The 23,688-nt window shown below is 43.6% G+C and overlaps 1 protein-coding gene across 12 annotated transcripts in view; it reads right to left on the reverse strand.

The window, feature by feature from the left end:
- Positions 1-23,688, reverse strand: part of LOC107226430 (tyrosine-protein phosphatase Lar) — a 472,005-nt gene that overhangs the window by 122,520 nt on the left and 325,797 nt on the right. For 11 of the 12 annotated variants that reach the window (XM_046732656.1, XM_046732655.1, XM_046732666.1 and 8 more), the window contains one exon: positions 4,397-4,435. The exons of the other annotated variant lie outside the window; for it this stretch is intronic. In XM_046732656.1, the coding sequence (XP_046588612.1) occupies positions 4,397-4,435 (39 nt within the window). The remainder of the gene's footprint in view (positions 1-4,396; positions 4,436-23,688) is intronic. 12 annotated transcript variants of the gene reach the window in all.

A 23,688-nucleotide genomic window follows, 5' to 3' on the forward strand; every position in this document is an offset into this window, starting at 1 on the left:
TCTGCATGAGTAAATGCAATTCTAGCATTATTTATACTCAATGGTATTGGCTAAGCTTCGGTTACAGGATTATAACGTGTTTTTATAATTTTCTTGTTCTTTGTAATCCTTGGAAACCTTGGATTGGCTGCATGCCAATAATAGAAACCATAATGGGACGATTTCGTCGACATATGAATAATAGAAACCGAGATAAGAAATCTATTCCCTAAAAGCTTCGTCAATGAGTATAAAAATTATACAATATCATCGGAATAACAGTCACCGAAGGATTCGCGTTTTGAAGTGATGGCACTGTACATTGTTTTCAGTTTTGCCGTGGAAACAGAAACCGAAATACCGGAACGAAATGTCAACAAACACCATTGTGCATCCATAAGCCGAATAAAAATCTGATCAGTGCAGTTGCTGGATATAAATAAAAAATACATAATGCTCACTTTGTTTTCGTATAATTATTTCTGGACTTGTTGGCAAAGCAGCTTGGCTAAGTCAGCGTTACCGCATTGCTCGAATGCGGTGAACCAGGCGAGTTGGCTGGCTGGTCGGTTCGCAGGGTGCCTTTGAAAACACTCATGTATAGTTGTAATTACACGGCAAGGATATGTGGGTCGCGGCGAGAGCGCTTTTAAATTGAATTAATATTTGCAGGCAGCAACGAGTGCGGTTCGTCGCCCGATGGGTTTAGCCGCTCTGACGTGAATAAGACCCGTATAATTGTTTGCGATAAACCTGGCCACCCTCACCTTCCCTTCCTGGACTTCCATCCGCGCTTTCACCCCATGTGGACGAAAAATCGATCCGTTTATCCATTTACCCATCTCTACATAATGTGACAACAGTGATCAATGACGGCTCGAGTGCCACTAGCGGAGCTAATTTTGCCGGCAAGTGCTTAGTATCGGCTACTATTAACGCGCACCTTCAACACGACGGAATTTAATGCTTTTCGTGACCGTCAAGTGATCTAAAAAAAGATTACCGAACGAGTACTCGCAAGGAAAAGATCAGGTTTTGAAAAGTTGAGCTTTTTTTGGTTACTGCCGCGCATATTCGTCATGTCAATTTGAGAAGAAGCACCGACAGAGATAAGCTTCGGAAAACATTCCTGCAGTTGCTCTAAAAAATTCGAATTTAGACTAGATGAAGCAAATTACCGATAAACTACTCGTTTATTCTTACAGCTTAGCAGTGAGGAATGCTTGGAATCACTCAGTTTTTTACGGAGCGAAGGTACGTTCCCTGTTTCTGCTCTGACGAAAATACCGATCCTTCGTTCCAAATTTTTCTTCACTATTCAACGCCTCGCGATAAATTATTCAGGTTCGCTGTTAACGGCCGATGTTTTTACGACTATCCAGGGTAGAGAGCTATGATCGAGGGAGCTCGGAGGCTGACAATGAGTCTTTGGAGCGGCTGCGAGTTTGAGTGGGATACGTATGCAAAACAGTTGTGTTTTAAACGAGTTCACGCCGAGCATTTCCATTAGCCCAACGAACGGTGCTCGAGCGTCAGAACGCTGCGTGGCATTGCATGGCTTTGGCTTAAGCGAATGATTTCAAATCAACGTGTCCGGTAGCGCGAGTAATTCAATTTGAATATGCATTTTGCAGCGGAGATCTCGCGTGGTCGCGGAATCTGCACAATAATCCGTGAATTTTTATCCTCGACGTTTTTCACCGAGTGTCTTCACGCAGGGCCCCAAACGGGTCAGTTGTTCATCGCGGCGAGCGAAGGATCCGACAGATGATCGGGATGCCTCTGATTCGCGGTGAGACAGCCGTCGTATCGCGGCGATATCTGTGCCATTAGTTACAATTTGCAGCCAATCGGGAGTCTGCGAGACTGATCTCGTCTATTCGCGGGTTGATTATGATTCCCGTCAGAAGTTGGCAAGCTCTCGTCAATCAAGCGTCAAATCTCGGGCGTCAGGCGTTGCGAATGGGGGTGAGTCTTGGGAACGGGGGACGCCAGTTTGCCGGGTTATAAACGCCCACCTACCAAATGCTGGGCGAAAGTACTGTCGGCTTGGGAAGACCTGCGCGAGATGTATGCAGATGTATGCCAATAATATTCTAAACAAGTAAGTGTCCCCTTCAGACCAGGGCAGCTCCTCTGCAGCCCTCGAGAAGCTCTGAATCAACGTAATGCTCATCCCCTCCTCCCAAACCCCCAGAATATGGATGGACGAACGAACAAACAAGCAAACAAACGTACGGGCAGCGCTGGGTTTGTACGAATCGTATCGCGTTTCGGACACTAAATACTCGAAATTTATCTGCGCTGATCTGGACAAGGAAAGGTTCGGCATTGCGCATATTTATTGGTCGAAATCACCGCGTAATTGATAGGGTTCATAGATGACCCGGTTTCCAGGTGGCTAACCACCAGCTACAGGCATGTAAAACGAACATGCTGAAATTGGCAAAAGATATGGCGTCGGGTCGAGTGGAACTGAGTGTGGAATTTCAATACGGTTGATAACTGTAGCGACAGGATCGAAATTGAAAGGTAATATTTTTTTTATTTTTCACCAAGAAGTTATCCGTCACCCGAATATTATCTTATGACGCATGTTTTGATTTGGTTTTTCATTTGGTTTAAGCGATAGGCAAGAAAAAAAAAAATACTTGGGAAAAACAAGAGATTCTGAGTTTTATCCGACTGTTACCATTTGTCTTGACGTATTTGTTGCAAAATTGATCGACATCTCTGGGAAGAGCACCGGGTCGTATGTTCAAAAAATCAGGAATTAGAAGGCACTTGGGGGAAGTCGTTCCCACTGATCAGTTACTCAACGGAGTCATCGCGTCACTAATTGGGGAAAGATTAGCTTGTGCTTGTTCGAGTAGATAAAAAAAAAAAAAAAAAAAGCGAGAGAAAAAAAATTCCAGCCCGTGAAGTTTGTTAATTCACTTTCACCGAGCAAAAGCTGACGCGGGAGTGTTTTGGGTTACGGAAACGTGAAAACGTGAATTAACGCGAGGTAGCGAATGTGGAGTTGAAGGGAGGGCGAGGGAATTTCGTTAATGGGTATGAAATCGTAATCGCGAAGCATGACGTTGCGGAAGTAGACGAGATAAAAAAAAAATAAAAATAAAAATAAAACACAATCGAACATACAAAAATAAAGGCAATGCTGATGGCGGTCGGGCGGGCACAGCGCGTATAAATGTAAAAAAGAAGGGAATAAAAGAAAAATTAAATACCCATAAACAGACAGTATCGAAATTGAAAATGCAAAGTGGGTACTGGCAGAGGCATGGCATGGCGGCGTACCTCTGCACCGCTTTACCCAAGCCTCGGGAATAAATCACAAAATCAATTCTAGAACTGAAAGCACCATAAATAAAACGAGGATGTGAGTTGAACGAAACAAATGACAACAAACAGGAACATCCCAAGCTCGGCTTGAACCTTGCCAGCTGATTGGTCCGCTCACCGGTGGATATTTGAAATTCAAAGTACGTCGATAAGAGTGAGTGGGTCAAAAATACACATTAGCAGATTTGAAATTTAGATCGTTTAGCTATCAAACTGGAATTTCACCGATATTCGAGTACCGCTGTCGAAGTCTGTTAGTTCCTGGTTCGGGGTTGAGGCCAATCTCAGGCATCACGAAAAGAATATTACGAACCCTCGTAATCTGGACTAAGAACCGTCGGCTTATTTTTCGACTTCCCTACTCACTCAGTATCACCACTTTGCCGGTTACTTCGCTGGTGTGCTCTCGTTAAAAAGTTTGTATTGAGACAAGGCTTGTACCTTGGAGTAAACCTTTTTACTGTTACAAATGGAAAGAAAGCGACAAGGTGATGAGGTTTCTGTTATCAAAAGCATGACTCATGTGTAACTCTGTGATTCGGACGTAGTTGTGTCAAACACCAGTTCTCTAACCTGAGTTGTGAATCTGCTATTAAACAAGCCACGTATGGGTAAGTATACTCTAATAGATACGTATTGTCAGTCTGAAATGCACTTCCAAATGCGAACTGGGTTTTCAGAAACATTCAATTTGATTTTCCGGAACCTTCTTGAACGTAACGAATTCTTTTAGTCTCGACTTAACTGCCCGGTTCTTGTTCGAGTACTCCACTCACTCATTATCGTTACTTAACGGTTCGTCATCTCATTGGCAAACTTTTTTGCGAAAGGTTGCAAGAAAGGATGAATAATGCCAATGGGATATCGACCTGAAAGAACTCTGATTGTGAGTCAAAAACGTCACTAGTGCGTTACTTGTAAGTTTTATATGCATACTTCATCAGGGTTTCGACGTTTGCAACTGTCGGTGAAGTCAGCATTTTTTTCATCTTTTATAAATGTCGCTGAGAGCTACGGACGGTTTTACTGTAAAACAAACATTAATATACTTACATCTAGTCATAATACTTACGCGTTAAATAATGGATGTAGGATAAGTCGCTGAAGTTCCCTGAAAAACACTGGATGGTCATCGTCGTGGACGAGTAATCGTCACCTAGCACGGGCCCGATACCATTGAAAGACTATTTCAGCCATTCGAGAAAGTGGGAGTCGTTCGTGATGCGATTTTCGTTACAGGTGAATAACAGATTACAGAAATTATCTCTTATCGTGACTTTTGTGGGAAGGTTGAATATAACTGTGGTAAACGTGAAACGTGGCTGAAGGGATGAAAGTATCTCGTGTGTGTGTGTGTTACAGGGTGAAAGCATAAAAAAATAAAAGAGAAAAAGAGAAAAAGAACTACAGAAATGAGCAGGTTTGATAAGAGAACAATAACTTCACTTTATTCGTTTGAATAAATGTGAAATGGAAACCTGATATTAGATTAGTCAAATCATCTTTAAATCTCGAGATGCACACCGCGGTTCCTTACAAAGGCCTACATATTTCGAGTCCCGACAAAGGCAAGGCTTCCACAATATTTTCCCCAGCGAATAACGTGATGGAAGCGTTGCTGCTTGTGCTCCTTCGAAGAATGAGGGAAAAATCCGAATATCTTTTTTTCACTCCATTAAACTCAAACCACCAAACTTACGAGACATAAGACAGAAGGCTATAACCCCTTACACCAATAGTGAACACACACCATTGCCCAATGTGCTAGTTCCACTGGCAAGGGATGCCAGTGACACATGCAGACTGTATTAGTCAATAATACTACCCTTCGTTCTTTTTTGCCGCGACAACTACATAGGTACATATGTATAGATATTAAACGGTCGAAGCAGGGTGAAAGGATTGCTATCCTACATCTTCCGGTTGAAAAAGGGTCCCTCTGTTGCAACGGGGTCAGACTCTGGGGGGGCAGGTCAAGAGGGAGGGAGGTGTAGGGAATGAAGGGACGAGATCAAACAGTACTGGTATCCAAGGTCGTCCCAGCGAGGGAGTGCTTCCATGCGACCAAAACTTAGATACAAGCCAGGCGGAAAGGGCCTTTGTTTCCCTTCTGTCTGTTTTATGGACGGACAGACGACGCGGAAGGGCTTCCCGGAGGGCGAGCAGAGAACGAGGAATACCGTAACCCGCGGACGGAAGTTAAAGCAGCTAAGCAGCTAGGTCACAGTGAAAATTAATTACCTACCAAAGTGTACACCGCTGTGACCAACTTTACAACTGGGCACAACGTTTATAATATTATTACGAATCACAAACTCGCATTTGCGGTTCGTCGTCAAATCTTCCAAGGTTTCGACAGTTTAAGCTTTGACATTCGGGGCTTCTTCTTAGTTAGGAATTTTTTCTATAATTTCGGCAGCAATCACAGCGCGGCCTTACAGATTATGTTGACCATCAAGTTTTGAAGGTGTTGGTATGACATAAAAATCTACGTACAGCATGGAAGTACGAAAGTTTATGAATGCATTTTGTGCACTGTGATATCGATTTTTTGAGCCCGCTTTTTCATATTAAAGGTAGGGCATTGATTTTTTGATGCTCAATTTAAAGAAGAAAAAGTTAAAATTTTGACCGATCAAGCTCCGTTCATTACAACGGCAGCTTTCGGTGAATCTCGATTATAAAAAAAAATTAAACTTGGCAGCTGACGTGGATTCCATCAGTCAGGTGAGGTATCTTTTCAGAAATGGCAGTGGAGATCTAAAATGCATCTGGCGCTCAGCCGGGAGGTACAAGTTGGGATTTTGTGGGAAGCGAAAAAATGAATAAAATTAAATTAAGGAGAAATCGATGGCGAGTAGCGACTAGTGGAGGGGCAGGGTGGTGAGTTGACTCTTATCAATTCTGGGAGGAGTTTGTCTCGTTAATAACCCATAGATGACGATCCGAAGAAACGCACGTACTTGAGTCGAAGTCTGCTCTATCTCGACCAAGCACGATGGGAGCTTTGCGAAGCTCTGCTCTGTCTGCGCTTCTTCTTACCCTCGTGTTTTTTCAATGTTCGGTTTCTGCTCGCAGAGGGTGCGTTTCACCCTCTATTAATACCGATATATTAGCGGTTAATTTTACGAGCCGAGTCAACTTGCGAGATACAGCAGCTCCGCATTTTACTTTGTGGAATAACCAAATTCAGTGGGTGATTGGGAAACGCTTATACACACCCGGATGGGGACACGATTTCGAGATAAATTCTAAGGAGATTTCCGAGCGCTTCGACCAGTAGCAATATACACGAATAAGCGATAAGGTATTTTCGTATTATACCTAAGACCAAGCAGCTGTTTAGGACAATCTGCGCGCGTGAAAAGGCGTAGAAAGGTGGTGATACTTTCCAAATCTTTAAAAGTAGAAAAGGACCGTGTACGTAGCCGTATCCCAGCGCAATCTGGTGTGTGCTCTTCGAGCTAGATGTCAAAGTTGTTCTGAATTATCGCTTTTATAATGTTCACACTGCGGAGTTTCGCCCAGGGTAAGTGAACGCCCGAGACCGCGTGCATTGGGGTCATAAATCTGGTCTGCACTGACTAGCTCGCTGACATCGTATCGACAACTTTTGAGAAACTGTAGAAACTGGAGATAGTGTCCCAAGTTCAGATGTGCGACTTGCGACCTATCAACAAATTTCAAGACCTTTCGTTTTCGTATTTCTATCGTAAAGTTTAGCAAAGGTCCGAACCAACCCTCGTCAATGTCGTAAGGGATCACCAAAAATCCCAATGCGGTATTTCTGGGCTGAGTACAACACGTTTTGTTAGTCCACGTCAGATTTGGACAATTGAACCAATTCCTTCTGAATTTCTTATGAATTTATTATGTCCAAAAATCGTGTCAATCCTTGGCAAAGCTAATCATAGGACACTTCATTTTCACTCGACGTTCAATATCTTACCGATGACAACCCTTGAATAGGATATATTACCGGAAGGCGTTTTCCTTTCCAAGTTCGTTTTCATCAAATGTACAATGTGTATAAGTGTACTCTGAGTGGTAAACATCTAGATGACGCTACGTAACATGCCAAGTTTTCCGTTATGAATTTGCAACAGCTTATCGTGAGGGTTGAAAATTGTACTTGGAATTTTTTCACATTGGAAAATTCTCCACCTTAGGTATTGCTCACAGCGCAAAGTACGTTCGAGACAATGATCCTGCTAGGAATCATGGAGGCTGGCGTAGTGATATTAGTTCTCTGGTCACGGAGATTGGCATATGATCGTGTTGCCGGTGGGACCGGACACCCGTTACATCGCAGATACGATTGTGGGCATTGTGGGTATCCATTGTGGATGGTTTGGTGCCGGCAGTTGACTCAACGGAGGCGTTCACCACGTGCCTAGAATCTCAGAATCCTTAGAGATGCCCCAAGTGTCCGTGTAGCCGGTGGGATATCGCGTGATCCTTATTGGATTACCTGCATCTCTCTCTCTGTCTCTCTTTCGCATCCAAGTTTCATCTCTTTTTGAGGTTTACTTTGGTACAGTTTAACATTTTATGGTGAACAGGTGGATGGGGAATCTAGGAAAGGAACGCAATTCTATTTCGAAGCTACTCCACGTCAGTCGATGTAATGGCAGAACTGGGCGACGTAATTAGCTCACACAAACCACCAGGTGCAGTGCAATGCGTCACTAGGCAGCAATTCACCCTCCGACCCTCAGCCATGGCATAATTCGAATCTATTACTCTGTTCACGCGTCTCATTACCGGAACGAGTCGCTAGAGACGATGAGATGGGTTCACGGAAGGCTAACTGGGTCGAAAATTACGGAGATAAGAGTTCTGTGAAATTTCAAGCTGAGTTAACGCAGAAATATTATGTTGCAGCTCTTCCTGGGTTAAACAACAGTTTCAACCCAGTCTATAGACCATATTCCACAGGGCAGCAGGCTTTACGGCTTTGAGCACGACTGAACGTTACCGCCAAAGATGAACAAATCGGTGCTTGGAATAATTCTAAGAGGCTCTTAACGTCGCTATACCTCAGAGGACATAAAATATGTGTAGTGTGCCGCACAGGCTTACGAGAATACACGTACGTGCACTGGGGTTCAACTTGGTATAGGCGTGGACTAAGCCTGAAGCAATGCCGTGCAACTAGCGTGCCTGCAGCGGAAGGAGATCCACGAAGGAAGCGGAAGGCGGAAGCCTCCTTCGTCTCAGCCGATATTTAAAATAGTTCCACCATAACTTTGGTGCCATTACTCTGATGCACGTTTCTGGCATCGTATAACTGACTACCGGCACTCAAAGTGCAGTCTATACATAGGTAACCGGCTCTCGTGCAGTACAGAGTTCTTGGTTTTCGAACAACTTCAGCTTGATGACGTTTTAATACGGTATGGTTGGACGTAGTTTCGGTAAGGATATGAATCAAACTGCCAGGGATCAAAGAGCAGTGCACAGTGTTCGGAGAACAGGTTCTTTCTATCCGTTGCTTATTCCGAAGATGGGAATAACTATCCGTCGCATTATTCTAGAACGCTCAACGTCCTGGTATTTCTTGCGGCAGAGAGAGAGAGAGAGAGTTATTCTTCGTATGATGTATCGTGGCGGACTTACCCTGTACACGGGTCAAAGAATAACACGTATTTTCACAAATGAATAGAAGAAAAATGGTACAAGGTTAAGACAGTCTGCATGCAGAAAAATGTCTGCTCTTATACCACATTGAATAGAGGTGTACCATAAATCGTAAGAGATCGTGGAACGGATCAATACAAGGGCAAAGAAGCTCGTGCTTCTTATTATGAATATTTACTGGATACGATCATGTTAGTGTGAGCAAAATTCTACTCTTGACACTGTATTATGTATTTGACCTCGGGATCGATGGACCCAATTCGAACTCTATTTCAAAAGAAGACGTTTCCTTTGCCTTCAACATTGTGACAATGATATCTACTTTGACTAGGTGAGTTCACTTGAACGTTCATTAAGTTTTTCTGTACATTAAAATAAATGAAATTGAATAGATACAATTGATGTCCATTGTAAGAAAAAACACAGTATCGAAAATGAATCGTATACAGATGTTTTGACAACAATAAGCTTATTCATCTCAAAATAAATGTTTTTAAGATTCAAAGATTAAGTATAAAACTTTCACTACTGAATTCTAACAATCCCGAGACTTGCTGGACCTCGAGGTTTCCCTTGACATCTTGTCACCCCGGTATATTAGTTCTCTGAGCATCGGTGTGCAGTCGAGTAAGTTTCCGGTATTATATTCATAACTCGGTGGCCAAGTTTTTGCATGCCTGCAAGAGACCGACAGATAGTTATGCAAACTGGTGAGACCCCCACGTCAAGCCGAGGGTTAATGGTTAACGACTGTACTATTGTAGGGTTATGCATGTATTGGTATTCATCATACGTGACTCGCCTGATAATCAGCCTACTTTCGTGTCCAACTTTGGCTGTCACATTGTATGCAATTCAGGCAGCGGCTTCTCGACTCTGTAAAGTGTTACTTTGGACTTTAATTCCACGTCTGCTGTAGCAGTGTAGAATCGTTTGATGCACGGTTCTGCATTTTGAACGGCTGTTTAATCCGTCCCGGCGATTTTCGAATCGACAGAAAACCGTTCGGGGAGAAAAAAAAAATGCAAGGGTGCGTGGGTGAGATAGGGAGAGAGGGAGAGAGAGAGAGAAGACTGGAATGTGGCATCGGCGAAGTGGGGATATCGCTCGCGTATGGAGAGGAAAATGAAGAAGCAGCTTTTCTGCCCAACGAACTTATCGAGATGAGAATCCTTCGCACGGGGGTCTTTTCACCGAAACAAATTCCAATATTCTTAGCATCGCGCGTTGAACGGTAGAATTTTTAACCTTCATACCTCTCTCCATCGTCTCATCCAACCTAACCTAACCACCCCTTTTCTGCTTTTGTATACACAAGTTAGCCAGTTGAGGAACGTTCGGTAAAACTGCCGGTTATATACTTCATCGTCAGTCTACCGAGAGGGCGTCATTTTATTATCAAGCAATCTTCCGTATTCATCCTTCCATCTTACATTCTCTGGTCGTCCAACCGAGTCGCCGTTATTCCGATCCAATCTCTTTATTCAATATCATTCATACCGCGGTTATAAATGAAATTTATATTTTAATGGAAATAAGACGATGAATTTCATTCACCGGGGGTTTGTTCTCCCTATCGGATGGGGGATTACGGCTCTTTACGAAGCGACTTCGATACTAACACTTCAAATAAGCGATTCTTCTCGCTGTAAAATATGATCGTGACTTTATTTCATTTTGCACTTTTTACGCCGCTTGTCCCGAGTGCAAAACACCGACGTGGAACCGTATGGTGGACTTATACAGAGTATTTTCACGATTTCGGGCGAAGCTTAAGGCTACTAACACCCGCAAATGCTTTCCACGCCGCGCCAGCGACAATTCGCGAGAAGATATAACTGGCCGAAATTCCATTTTCGTTTTACCCGAAAAACGATTTGTCAAGCTTTCCATATTCCGCCCACGGAACTGCGCGTGCCGACCGACGCGGTTTCATCCCAACGCTTAGATCGCCGTCACTTTTTCCTGATGGCCTACTACTTCCGTCGGGACGTCCAAGACCCTCGATTCTACGAAGGTTTAAGGTTTCACTTAGGCATTGTCACGCGCTCGTAACCATTGGCGTGGTAACAGCTTGCTGCAGCAGAGCTGGCGCGAACATTCGGATTGATATTTCTGTGATTAATCGACTGGAATCACGCAAGAAAGAGGGTGGACGATACTCTAAGGTAATTTAGGACAAGTATTCTCCTCAGTGAGAACGAGCTATCTCAAAGTATACAAGACGAAGGGAAAGAGATGCGGCAAAGTTTCGTTTATTAGCTTTCGAGAAACATTCTCTCGTACAAAATCAACTCAAGGCATAAAACACACAGCTTATAGAGCTGTGATGCGAACTGAAGGGTGCAGGGGGGGGGGGGGGGGGGGGAAGCTGGACTGGAAGCTTCGCGAAAATACGAGATGTCAGACTGAGGATAAAGCATAACCGCGCGCAAGAACTTGCAGTCGTTATACATCGCTGGATTCCCCATTACAAAGTGAATAATACGTTGGTACAATCAGATACATTTCCTCTGAGTTGAGGTTACATTATGTCTTCCAAAAGCATCTCAAGTGCAAAAGCTTTGCGCCAAGTAGATTAGAGTGTAAACTACGAACAAAAATTCATTTTACGACTCAGAAACCATCAAAATGATAACGTACATTCAAATAAGTACCAGCAGCAATACCATTGATACGAAAAGAAAAAATTAAATCAAAATCCTTACTGCCAACTACATAACTTCTTCTTAAAAGTAAGAAATCAACACTAAAAATATAGAATTACGTACGAAATGAAGAATTTGGGGGTAGTTGTACTTCATGGGTTTTTTAGAAAATTAAGAACGAACCGTGGTGCACCTCGATCGGTGCCTTTCCCAAATATAGAAAATCGTTGTCGTCGGATCTCTGAAGAAATTTCATTTATCAAGGGACTTATATCTTGCCATTTCTGCGAGTTCTTCACCTGGTTCACCAATTATCTGCTTCGGGTAGCATAGTCAATCTACACCAATCCTTTCTGTAGGGGAGACCAGTGTCAGTTATAACAATTTTCACAAAATATTTTTTTTTCCGCTCCTTATTGATAATTTCTGACTCGTTTTTTTTTCCCAAATTCATTGACCCTTACTCTAACTATTTTCATTTTTTTTGTTCAATAAACAACGCTCGGTATTGTTATTAACAATCGAATGAAGATGTTTGCTGACTTGGCTCGTTCGAAGCTTTAAGTTACTTTTCGTGTCTCTTCGTAAATCAACCGTTCTCAAACGACTCAAACAAACGAAATACATCCACAATCGTGCATCTAGGTTAGGTTCGATGTGATAAAACGAGTTTTTGAATTGCATGGAAAATAATCGTGCTACCGCAGAAAGCTTAGCAGCTTTTATTTTATTACATCTTTCAGCCCAGTCTTCGTTTGAGTCTTTCATGTGAAAACTAATAATAATTCACAGTTTAGTACTCTCTAATCTTACGTCTTATCACAGACGCATTGCATATTAATTCGTGCCTGATGAAATGAAAATGTAGTCCACAAAGCATGCTGTTCTGCGTCATACAAATTTTCTTACATATCAAGCTAAAAATAATCGCCCGGCGATTAGACTCATTGGTAGAATAATTTTTTGAAGATTATTTGACAGGCAACTCTTCTTTCGTGTGAAATATACTTCATAAATTTTTCACACGAACGATCCAGAGCACTTTTGAATACTTTTTTATTCATTATCCCGACTATTTTAAAAACTTTGCTTTTATAACCCTAAAAGTAAAGGCATTATTATTCAAGAAAGCGAAGCCATATTCGGTGAAATTTTTATGGCGCAATATTGTTGTAGATAAAAAAATCGATGCAAATGATGTTCATCGATTCATTTCTTATATTTTAAAATTGTTCAACACTGACTCTGATGTTCTTTCCATTCGTTCATTGGCATCATGTGTTACGCAGCTGACAGATTATTTAGAAAACTTAATCGTGTACCGCATTACCAGGTTACATTATTATCGACTAAGAGCGAGCGATCGACACGCCCTCTCTTGTGCTGTCTCCGTAAGCTTCTCGGGTGGAGCTATTTTTATCATATATATTAAACGACAAGTTTATGCCTATGTCATATATGTATCTAGTTCAAAGTTTAAAAGTCGACGAAAATTCTTAATCGAACTGACGATGTTGACGATGTTGCAAATATTACAACTGGTATATTTCGGCTCTTCGTACATGGATCGTGTTGATATAGGGCTGAAACGAAAGCTCTTAAAGTCTAGAAATTCGCAAAACTTGTCAAATGTCAAATTTCATCGTGAAAGGAGAGAAATATATGATAATATTTTCGTCGGGTAGGTCAAAGGCTTCTCTTCGCAGTAAAAGATAGTACGTCGGCTCGCGCGCGTTCAATTTCTTTTTTCTAATGAACTTGGAGCGATCGGCTCTCACTCATTTTGCCTATCTTTAATGTAAAACTCATCGGTGAATCGAGGAAGTGAATTCACATCTTTCACCAGAATACTGGAATATGGATTTTAGTTTAGCGGTCCGGAGACCGATGTGCCTCTCCAACTTGTTTCATGCATACCACTGATCGAAAAGTGGAACAGGCGGTCAATTATGACCTGATTAAACCCCGCACAGTTGCGAAATAAATACCGAATATCCGGGGGGTCTCTGTTGAAATGACACTTAAATCGGACAGTGAGGTTGTTTAGTGGTTTCGGGGCGGTTCCTCGAGGGGCTGGGTTGCAGTGATCTAATGTCCCCCGGAGCATTTTCCTCAACCACTCTAACAGGTCTGGGTTCCAGCGTACCGTAGCAGCCCTTAAGCCTGGGGCGTACGGTTTTATATCTAATTGTTTGTGGCGTGATTGGGACGTGGTCGTTGCTTCGGCGTAGGGTGGGCCTCGGGGCGGTGCCGACTCCTGAGGGAGAGTATGGGACAGGATTTATTTCGAGGTTTTACAACTGACTCTTGTCGGCCTCTTGTCGGGCGTTTGTCGAGGAGGAGCCGCTGGGATTAGAGCATAATCGAGGACCCCACGGAGGAGACGCGATCCGCTTAATGACCGTCTGCAAATCACGACCGACACGACTTTGGCCTCGCCTGTAAGGAACCTCGAAAGTGGAAGTAAAAATAAGCTCCAGAAGGAAAAAAGAAAGACTCCAGAATCATTCCTGTTCTTGATTTTGGCACGAACTCGATATTTCTCATTATTCAAAAGGGAAAAGTTTTCACGAGGAGTTCCCATTTGCTGGCGGAAGGGGGAAAATTCGTTAATCATTCATTAGCTAAGCTCGGGGGAGCAAGCGTGGCGAGAGGCTGTAGCCACGACGACGTTTCGCTATCAAATGAGCTCACGGTTTTCCCAGGGGTAGCCGGCGGGCTGCTCAAGGCGTCCAAACTATCCGTACGCATTTCCCGCCATAATCGGCCTATGCTTAAGCCTCTGGAGCCGAGAGCTAGGGAAAAAGGAGATACCTGTTGAGTGAAGTTCAGCGAATCATAAATTTTAATATCAAGGCAAATACTGCAGCACGTTACGTATTCCAAGCTCTTGTAACTAAGAGTTCTGATCGATAAATGTCAAGGGTTTGGAGACGAAACTTCAAGTCTTGAAGGAGTGTTGAATTGAATTTATCCCGATTTATTTGACAGTATGTTCCCCATGGCATCGTTTCAGTAAAGTAAGCAAATGAATCGTTGAATTTTCGGTATGTTATAACAAGTTTTGCCATGTTGCAGCTCGATCCTCATACGCCGTTTATGTACGGGTAGTGAATTCAAAACTTTCACTGTTTCTCATGGAGCCTTCAAGATTATATGGATATCAGGCGAATGATATCAATTTTAATAAAATGCGCTCCATTGGTCAATTCATGTTTGTTTGCCTTTGTCGATGATTACCTAATGGTCGGGTAGAATTGGTGACATTCTGACTTTGGAGTATTTTGTTAGCGGTCTGAATCTGCTTAGCGAAAATTATCCCTAGCGTTCGAAGCATGCTAGTCTAACGGATGATTTCAAGTCCACAATCCAGAGAAGAGAAGTCTGTTTGAGGGAATGGGGGGACAGGCTGGTTGGTGGTGGCGGCGGCGTTCTCCGGTGTGGGGAGCGATTTCAATTGTCGCAGAAACTCCGAGACTCAGCTCAGCAAGGGGGGCGCGGGAGTACCGGACCGCTAAGAGGGTGGAATTGATTAAATAATTGGCCCCTTAGATCGGCAAGACGGCGAAAGGGAAGGGGTTAGTTTCAGGAATGAATACCCTGGCTCGAAGCCAACTCTGCCCGGTTATACCCGCGGAAGGACCGCAGCCACCACATTGCCCACCTACCAACCTAGCCGTCTATATCCAGGCGAACAAAGTGCGGGGATGAGCTTAATAATGGCTTTGATTGGGGCCGAAAATGTGGTTCTCGACTCCCGCGACGAGATCTTGCTCCGTTACTCCCTGGAAACTTGTCACTTCCGGTAAAGCCTTCTTCCGAACAACCGCAAACTACAACCGGTCCCGTCTCTGCGAATAAGAGAGTGGTTCGTTTCTGCCGGTATTTTCGACACCAGGGTGCGCAGTATGGTTGAAATAAAGCGGCAGCTGGGTAGCGCGGTAAGATAATGAGCATAAATTCACCGGGTTTTTCGGATTTATATTTTGCCCGGTATCAGCGATCTCATTTGCATCGAAAATTTACCACCGTCCACTCGGCGTCGCCGTGGATCGAGCACGCTTTCGGAGGACGTTATACCCGTACATCGCAGAGCCCGATAGGAATCGTACCGACATAAATGCTGGGTGCGCCGAAAACTATTGAAAAATGATACGAGCTCTGCACGTAAGTTATTGCCGCACCGTGCCCCACCCGATCCATCACCTCATTTTCTCTCCGCACAAAATCTCCGTTCACTTTCTTATCACCGGAAAAATTTACCTTTGACGACTATTTAATTGCTTCGTGATTAATCAAGACTCCGCTGACCTTTGAGTACAGAATGGAATTACATAGTGAAACTTACAGATTTTAAACTACCCTGGAATAGCGCCTTGTATTTGAGTAGTAACGGATATCATTTTCGAAATGAGTCAGCACTGATAGATTTCTGATGAAGATATTGATCAAATGACGCGTATGGTATAAATACATTTTTAATGATAGAAATTTGTATCATTTTTCGAACCGAGTGCTCCATTGTTGGTGATTCCAATCCATTTTGTGATCATAGAGTGCACTTGACTTTAGAGACTGCATTCTTGGATCTTAACTCAAAGACTTTTGAATTGAAAAGTATTGAAAATAAGGTGACATTAATTCTTGTCTGTAATACCGTGGAAAGGCAGGTCAGTTCATCGGATTTTATGATTGTAAATAGAGTCAAGCATCGAAAACTCTTAGATTCGTAGCAATAGTATTCACACAAAATTTTAGATGGCTACATTGAAGGTTGATTATGCTGAATTTTCGTCGTCTAAGCATTGGCAACTCACACGGGATGTTCCCATGACTTTTTTAATTGTGAAGGTTATCATGTTCAAGGAATGAAATGAACGGGTAAGTGTGGTTGGAATAAAAAAAATTCCGAGTGAATAAATAAATAAACAATACACGCGTCCAAAAAAACATAGAAATAATAAAGAAAGAAAAACGGAGATGACAGAATAAAATAAGGAAAATCAGGTATATAACTTTGATAGCAAGTCGCAAAGAAAACTCTGGCAGGAAATGAATGTATAAATTTGGGCTTAGTTACTATAGGGGCGCGGCGTTTCATCCTCGGATTGAAACGACTTATTACGTTTGAAACCTCTCGGGTTTGAACCCCGCTAGAAGCGACTCCACTCGACTTCTAATAAGAACGTCTTAAGCCATGCACATTGCTTCTGACAATACAGCAGCGGAGGTACGCGGTGAGGCAACAGGAAGGAATATTTTCAGATCTCGCAGAAGAAGGCTCTCAACGATGCTCGGAAAGATCACTCGACCGCGCCAAGAAACTCGGTTCGCAGTTCAATTGTATCCAATAATCTCCACCGGCGACAGCTAAGTTTAACCAATAATAACAGCGTTTGATGTGCCCGGTGAACTCTGCGAGGCATGCGCTCTGAGAGCCTCTCGTTTATTTTTTTTTCCCCCCTGATTCCAACTTCACCTTTACTTCTCCCCCGAGACAGTTCTTCGATAGCATGAGCTCTAGTGTTTGAAAAATGCGAGGCTTGCGTGGGCTGCGTGAGTCCCGGGGTTGACCAGAGCCCTGGGGCTAGTGGCTACCGGCAAATCCCCCCTCCAAGATTACCATAACGACCTGAATGAGACTACGTTAAAACAACACTGCATCTTGATTCCTGGCTACTATTAACCGAATACCGGGAAAAATACCCCCCCCCCCCCCTCCCCTACCCTGTTCGCCGCCCTTAAATCCACATCCTTCATGCGCTATGATTCTCTCTAACGACATCTCACAGGCCACGAAGGTAAGTAGAAATGGACGGAATTAAGTTATGCCATACTCGTATTTTCCTGTTCATTCTCACCGATACGAAAGAATATGTGGCGAGTCGATAAAAAGACGTTAAGGGGAGGCCCTAGTCGACTTCAACGTTGTCGTATATACCACCAAATATCGAAGTCCATGTACCTATCTCGAACACAAGAAAGGGCTTAATAGCCCCATTCTATACGCAATTCGAAACAAAGACACTCCGCATTTTTATTTTTGCGTTAAATGAAAATTTGTTGGAGTGTTTTTGCTTAGAATTGTTTATAGAATGGGGCTGTTGAGCTCTTTTCGCGTTTGTGATACGTGGACTTTGATATTTGGAGGTATATACGAGAACGTCGAAATCGATCACGACACCCCTTTAATGACAGGCTTGGATTTTGATTTATTTACTTCGCGAAAGTTTGTTTTTACTGTCATGGTTTTTAACTGCCCCTGGCTTCAGTTTTGAGTTGTGATATAAAAGCGTTTGCAAATTCGTCACGACAAGGATGTCTGACCAATTCGAAAGTCTCGTTGATGTGAGCGTTTTTTTGGGGGGATAAAAATACTGAGAAATAGTATTATTTGTTCCTCAAATGCGGAAAATAATGCCAAGGCTTACCAATATTACCATTGCTTCAGAGGTAATCACTGACCATTTGACTTCTGGTATTGTACGACAGTTATTTCTGATCTTGATTCTTTGCATCGTTCCTAGAGCGATATCATTATCATAACCTGTACGATAAATGTGATAAAAGCAAAGTGGAGAAAATTACTAACAGTTTTTGAACAGTAAAATTATCGAGCATGCGATGTATGGCCGTTAAAAATTGGTGTCACAGATGGGATTGCGTTCGGGATAACCATACTCTTCTCACTGTTAATGAGCTTCAAAATTGCGTGGAAATAAAACAAACTGTTCACCATAAATTTCCGATGAAATCACGCGAAAGGATGAGTTATTAAGTATATTGAACAATTTGACATTATTAACAACTGTAACAAGCAGGTACTTGTGATTAAGAGAAAAAAAACCTCTGGACTAGTAATCCGTATAATTTTTCCGTTTCCAGCGTAAAACCGTTTACGTATTATATAACGAGCAATATATCCTAGAGATGGAAATACGTTGACTTAACGAGATGCGTCTAAAATGGTAGTGCTGAGAAGAAAAGAGGGCGCGTATATCTTGCTAGAGATCAGAGAGCAAAGTATAATACAGGGGAGCGCACGGAACCAACCGAATCGCACTCTTTCCACGTAGAGTAATAAAAAGTAAAGCATAAAATCAGACGCTGACTAGGGATTGCTGCAGTGGTGCAGGAATATGCGGAGTGCGCGATTTAAATCATAAAATTCGAATAAAAATCCAGCTTTTTGCACCACCGCGAAAATGCTTTCGAAGCGATTGCCCGCGCTTGAAAAAGAAATAGTTTATGTCCATGCATATACATGCGGGTATAACCTGGCGTTTTGGCGCTTGCGTTGAAAATTACTCCTTGAACCCTGAGTTGCGTGAATAGGTAAAATTTCGACTGGAAAGCCTCGAAGTTAATGGCTACGGAACAACTAATCAGCAAACACTGATACTCCGTCGAGTGACGGTAGCGAATTATTGAGCGGACAATTTTTTTCCTTTTTGTATATTTCACTTTCTTGTACTGTACCACGCACGATGAACACACACACACGCACAAAGTACCTGCATACGGGTTGTGGAGGCACTTGTACGAAATTCGAGTCATAGCGCTTTTACCAATTCATCGTGTCTCACTATTGTGCGAGCGAGCAAAGTGGAAGCAGAGCCAACCTCCAAGTTCGAGTCTAGTCTGATCGTGGCTGATCCTTCAGCCCTCGAGGCATTCGTCCGGCCAAGTTAACGTCCCAGATTGTCAACTGATTCCTAGGTCCGACAGAGATGTCACCGGGGAAAGTAGATGAATAAAACGGTAAAGGAAAATCGTATCTCTTTGTGAGAGATAGGTACGTTCCGACCGTCTACGGATGGTTTAACATCGTCTACATCGGTGCTTCTGATGTCTCTCCCATACCTACGCTAAGGTATTTTCAACTTGGACATTTCTCGTCCTCAGGCTAAAAGATTCAGCCTATAATCGTAAGTGTTCATCTGTCCGGGATATTCTTACCCGGATGAACACTTCAATTGTGAAAAATATCGATGAACTTTCTTACGAAGGTAAGAAGATGGTCGATTTGTTAGTACCTGACCTGAATACGTGACTCGATTTACTTCTTGTTACAAACATTTCGAATAATCTTAAGTATAATAATAGCAGTGAAGGAGACAGCTTTTTCGGTGTTGCAAGTGACATCAGAGGTATTAGTGATTATGAAGACATCACAATCACGGAGAGGTAATTTAACGAGAAATATCGAGTCACTGAACAAATCCGCTGTAGATATCCGAGAATCAACTTTTAGTGACGAAAATATCTGTTCGTAATATTATTTAAAGGCCGCCACATGAACTTTTCTATTCAATTTCGATAACCCAGAGCCAATACTCAAAGTAAATAATGTATAGGACTCTCTGAAGCAAACCTTCGTCTGAATCTGATGGATTTGGCAAAGGTATCAGATTGGTCATTTTGGCTGGCTAAGATTGTGTTAGGCTGCGTTGGCGTAAAAAGCGAAGTCAACAATCCTAGTAGCCCCTACAGGAACGCTATTATTCCGTGAGTCATCCATGGGATGGATCATTGAGTTGGGTTACTGGACCACAGGGGAACCAAGAGCAGTTACCGGTGATCCGGAAGTCAGGAATCCGGCGTAACGAAATGGGCAATATCGATACCCGTAGCGGTGCCAAATACGGTGCAATACGTCTCGCTGACCGCTCCCTGTAGGTCGCGGTTAGCGTCCATCTCTCTATCTACCTGCCGTCCGAGAGCCCCGGCCGCCCGCATGTGCCGAACCGGATTCCGTCCAGGGGTGATAAATGACGTGACACCCCAGCGCGGCGCCTGGATGCTAGGGGTGCGCGAGGGCGTCGTTAGGGGCAATTAGATTCTTGGGGTGCTACGCGGATGATGAAAAATCGCCGTCGTCTCGAGCGGCGGACGGCGTCATCACCGAGGCAGATCGGCAGGTCATCTGGGGTAAGTTGGCACGTCTAGGGGTGCGACTTCCCGCATTCGGGAATACCGCAAGGTAGATGACGACGCCACTTGACCTCTACCGGGACTCGCACTACGTCGTCTATGCGTCCACGGAGGTTGGGAATATTATTGACCTGGTTGAACAGTACGTTGGTTTCGTGGCGGGTGCCGGGTCCTGTCTTTAAGAACTTGTTGTGCGTGCCGTCGAAACGACGACCGTATGGCCAGGTAGCTAAGGGCGACGGGGATGACTGACGGTGCGCGATCGATACGCACGCGAGACCCCGTTAACGGAAGCGGTTGCGCGGGGGGAAGGGTGAGAGAGATTGACAGCGTGCACTGTTGATTTTAGCTAGCTACATTGGCCCTCCCGCAATTGATGAGTTGCGACACGCCGAGGAGACCTCGAAGGTCAGAGGAAATCCCAAGCAGTCGTGAGAATTGCCTACTCCTAGTGAAGGAATCAAGTCGTCAAGGATCGGGACAGGCGCGTTTCCATTCAGAAATGTACACGAGTCCGGGCTGCGAAAGACGCCCGCATTTCCACCTCGTCGCAGTGAACCGGGTTTGTAACACTGGCGGTGGTTCAGGTGCAGGGTAAATGGGGGTAGGGGAGATTGCAGCCCTCCATCCCAGGTGGGTCCTTCGTCATCATAAAGCCTACAGCGTAGCTACGACCACCAGTGCGCTATAACGTTGTTACCGCTCGGTTCAACTGGTACCGAGTGTCCAGACTCCCAAAACGGTAGTTAGTGCCGTTGCCGATTGTTGTTTATGGTAAAAAGTTATCCGGCGGATGACTTACTGTCAAAAACAATCAGCTGAGGTAGTTTTTCAGTTATACAGTTTAGGTGTCACCGTATTATGTGCCGGCACATAACTCTCGAATGTTTTGAATTGAAATTACTTTTCATTAATAATTCGGTTATGACGTGAGTAAACGTACACTATCGAGTCTTTCATCCATATTTTAACATGTGTACACGGCGCATGTGCTTGTCAGCTCGACTCCTTGTAGTTGGTTTTACGGTTAATCCAAGTCTCAGCTACTTGCAAAGTATTTTTTAAAGTATTCGAGCTAGCCTAATGATCTTTGGGCTATAGGATTCAGCGAATAATTAGCTCTGTGTCGAGTCTATCATCTTGGTACATTGAACTTGAATAAATCGCTGCGCGAAATACGTCCTCGATTTTTAACTCGGTTACTTCAATTTCATTGTCAAAACAATAATAAATGGTTTCAATTTAGAACGTTGAATGTGGATACGCCTCTTATTAAAAGGTCTTTTGGTCTTGAACGAATCTCAAAATAATTCGTTGGGTCAGGGTTGGGGTTTGATAGCTGTCCAAAGTTTTTTTTTCATTCCCCGAGAAGTTTCGAGTTTGTGCAATTGTTTTAAACCTACTCTGAGTATGCGAAAGAGTTTCGGTACCGTAAGTACATGTATAAGTTAGTCCGACAAGAGGGCTGCGCTCGCGACGATACCATTGGCCCGAATCACTCGGACATTTAGGATAAGAGCGGCAGTTTACTCCCTCTTAGACGGAGTTGACGGCGGTGGCAACATAAGCCTTGTTAAAAGGCAGGGCGACTACCTCGGGCTCTCCCTTCCACTGTTGAAAAATTCCACTGCCATTAGTTAACTATTATCGCGGTCTCTTTCGCTCATTATGTGCTTTTACGTTCATCTCCGATCCCACGTCTTCCCCACTACTTATTTATTCAGTTATATTTGTTTACGTGGAGGGAAACGTCGCAGGTTGTATGCATAGGACGATATTTGATCGTTGAAACTGAGAAGCCATTAAGGGATGGAATGATGTCGAATACGGTGGGAAACGCGGAAACTGAAAAGCTCAGAAAAGTTGAAGTGGAGCATAATTTCTTGGTGACAGGGTGGTAGTAGCTTTTTAACCCTTGTAATATTTTCCATCTGTCCCCTTTCCCCCACTACTAGAACGAATACATTTGCATGCATCCCCCCCCCCCCCCCCCCCCCCCCGGCATATCCGCAGTCTCAACGCTTTTGCTGTCCTTTCTTAAGTTTAATTACAAACTTTTCCTTGTTTCCTAGAATTTGCGTCGCAAGCTTTTTCCCACTTTCAAGCATCGCGCCGCTCTCAACTCATTTCCCTCCTAGATGCTCCGAAGGGACGGAGATAGGGTCCATGTCAATCGGTCCCGATTGTGGAATTCGGGGATATCCGCTGCCTTCCAACCAAAACCTCGGGGAGGACCTAGGATCTTTACTGGTCCTGAAGGTAACGAGCTTTTTCGATATAGTCAAGAAGAGTTTTCCCCAAGGAATAGTACCGTCAACGGTCTCCAGTTCTAGGACGAATCGCGTCAAGGACGAAGAAAGGTCAGGCGTATCTACTCATCCTGCAGGTACCGTAGCTTGGGCAGATAACGTGACATGAGAACAAATTAGAATTTAAAAAAAGGACGATAAAAGCCAGGATCTTTTGTTTGCCAACGACTAGTGCATGCGAGCATGGTTCACAGTTTAAAATTCAATTTCATTTTAAATCGCCTGATGGTGGTGAAAGGCAGAACACGTTGCTCTAAACGGCCGAAGAACGGGCGACGAACCAGCCACACGTACCTATCCCGTTGGTGCAATGCTCGTTCGAGCAAATGGACGATTGCGAGGGCGAGCTGTGGTGTAGGTATGTTCCTACAGCGACTGGGTTCGCGCTTAACGGCACTTTTCTCAACGGTTCAGAATAATTGGTCTAGTACTAGATGAAATAGTCGCGGTTGTCAATTACCAAATAATTCCCCAACAGGCTTTACAATTTCCACCGCCATGTTACCTGGTCGGCGTGAAGTGCAGCTACCCGGCATTTTATATTACTTCGCATGTGCTTGAGGCAGGGAGTACCGGTTGAAGTGTCGGAATGAAATGTTATCGGGAAATGTTTGCCGAGGTGCACTTTTTTTGAATCACCTTGAATTACGCTGATATCTCATATCCGCAAAAATATTCGGTTATTTTTGTCGGTAGATGTCGTGTGCGAAGAATAACGGGATGTAACGGTTAGAGAGAAGAGAAATCTGGCAAAGACGTAAAGGGAATGAAGAACGCACGCTTGCGGAATACATTAATACATATTTATAGGTGGGCAGTAGCAACGGTAGCAG

This window comes from Neodiprion lecontei, chromosome 2, assembly GCF_021901455.1.
Source record: "Neodiprion lecontei isolate iyNeoLeco1 chromosome 2, iyNeoLeco1.1, whole genome shotgun sequence".
NCBI classification, from domain to species: Eukaryota; Metazoa; Arthropoda; class Insecta; order Hymenoptera; family Diprionidae; genus Neodiprion; species Neodiprion lecontei.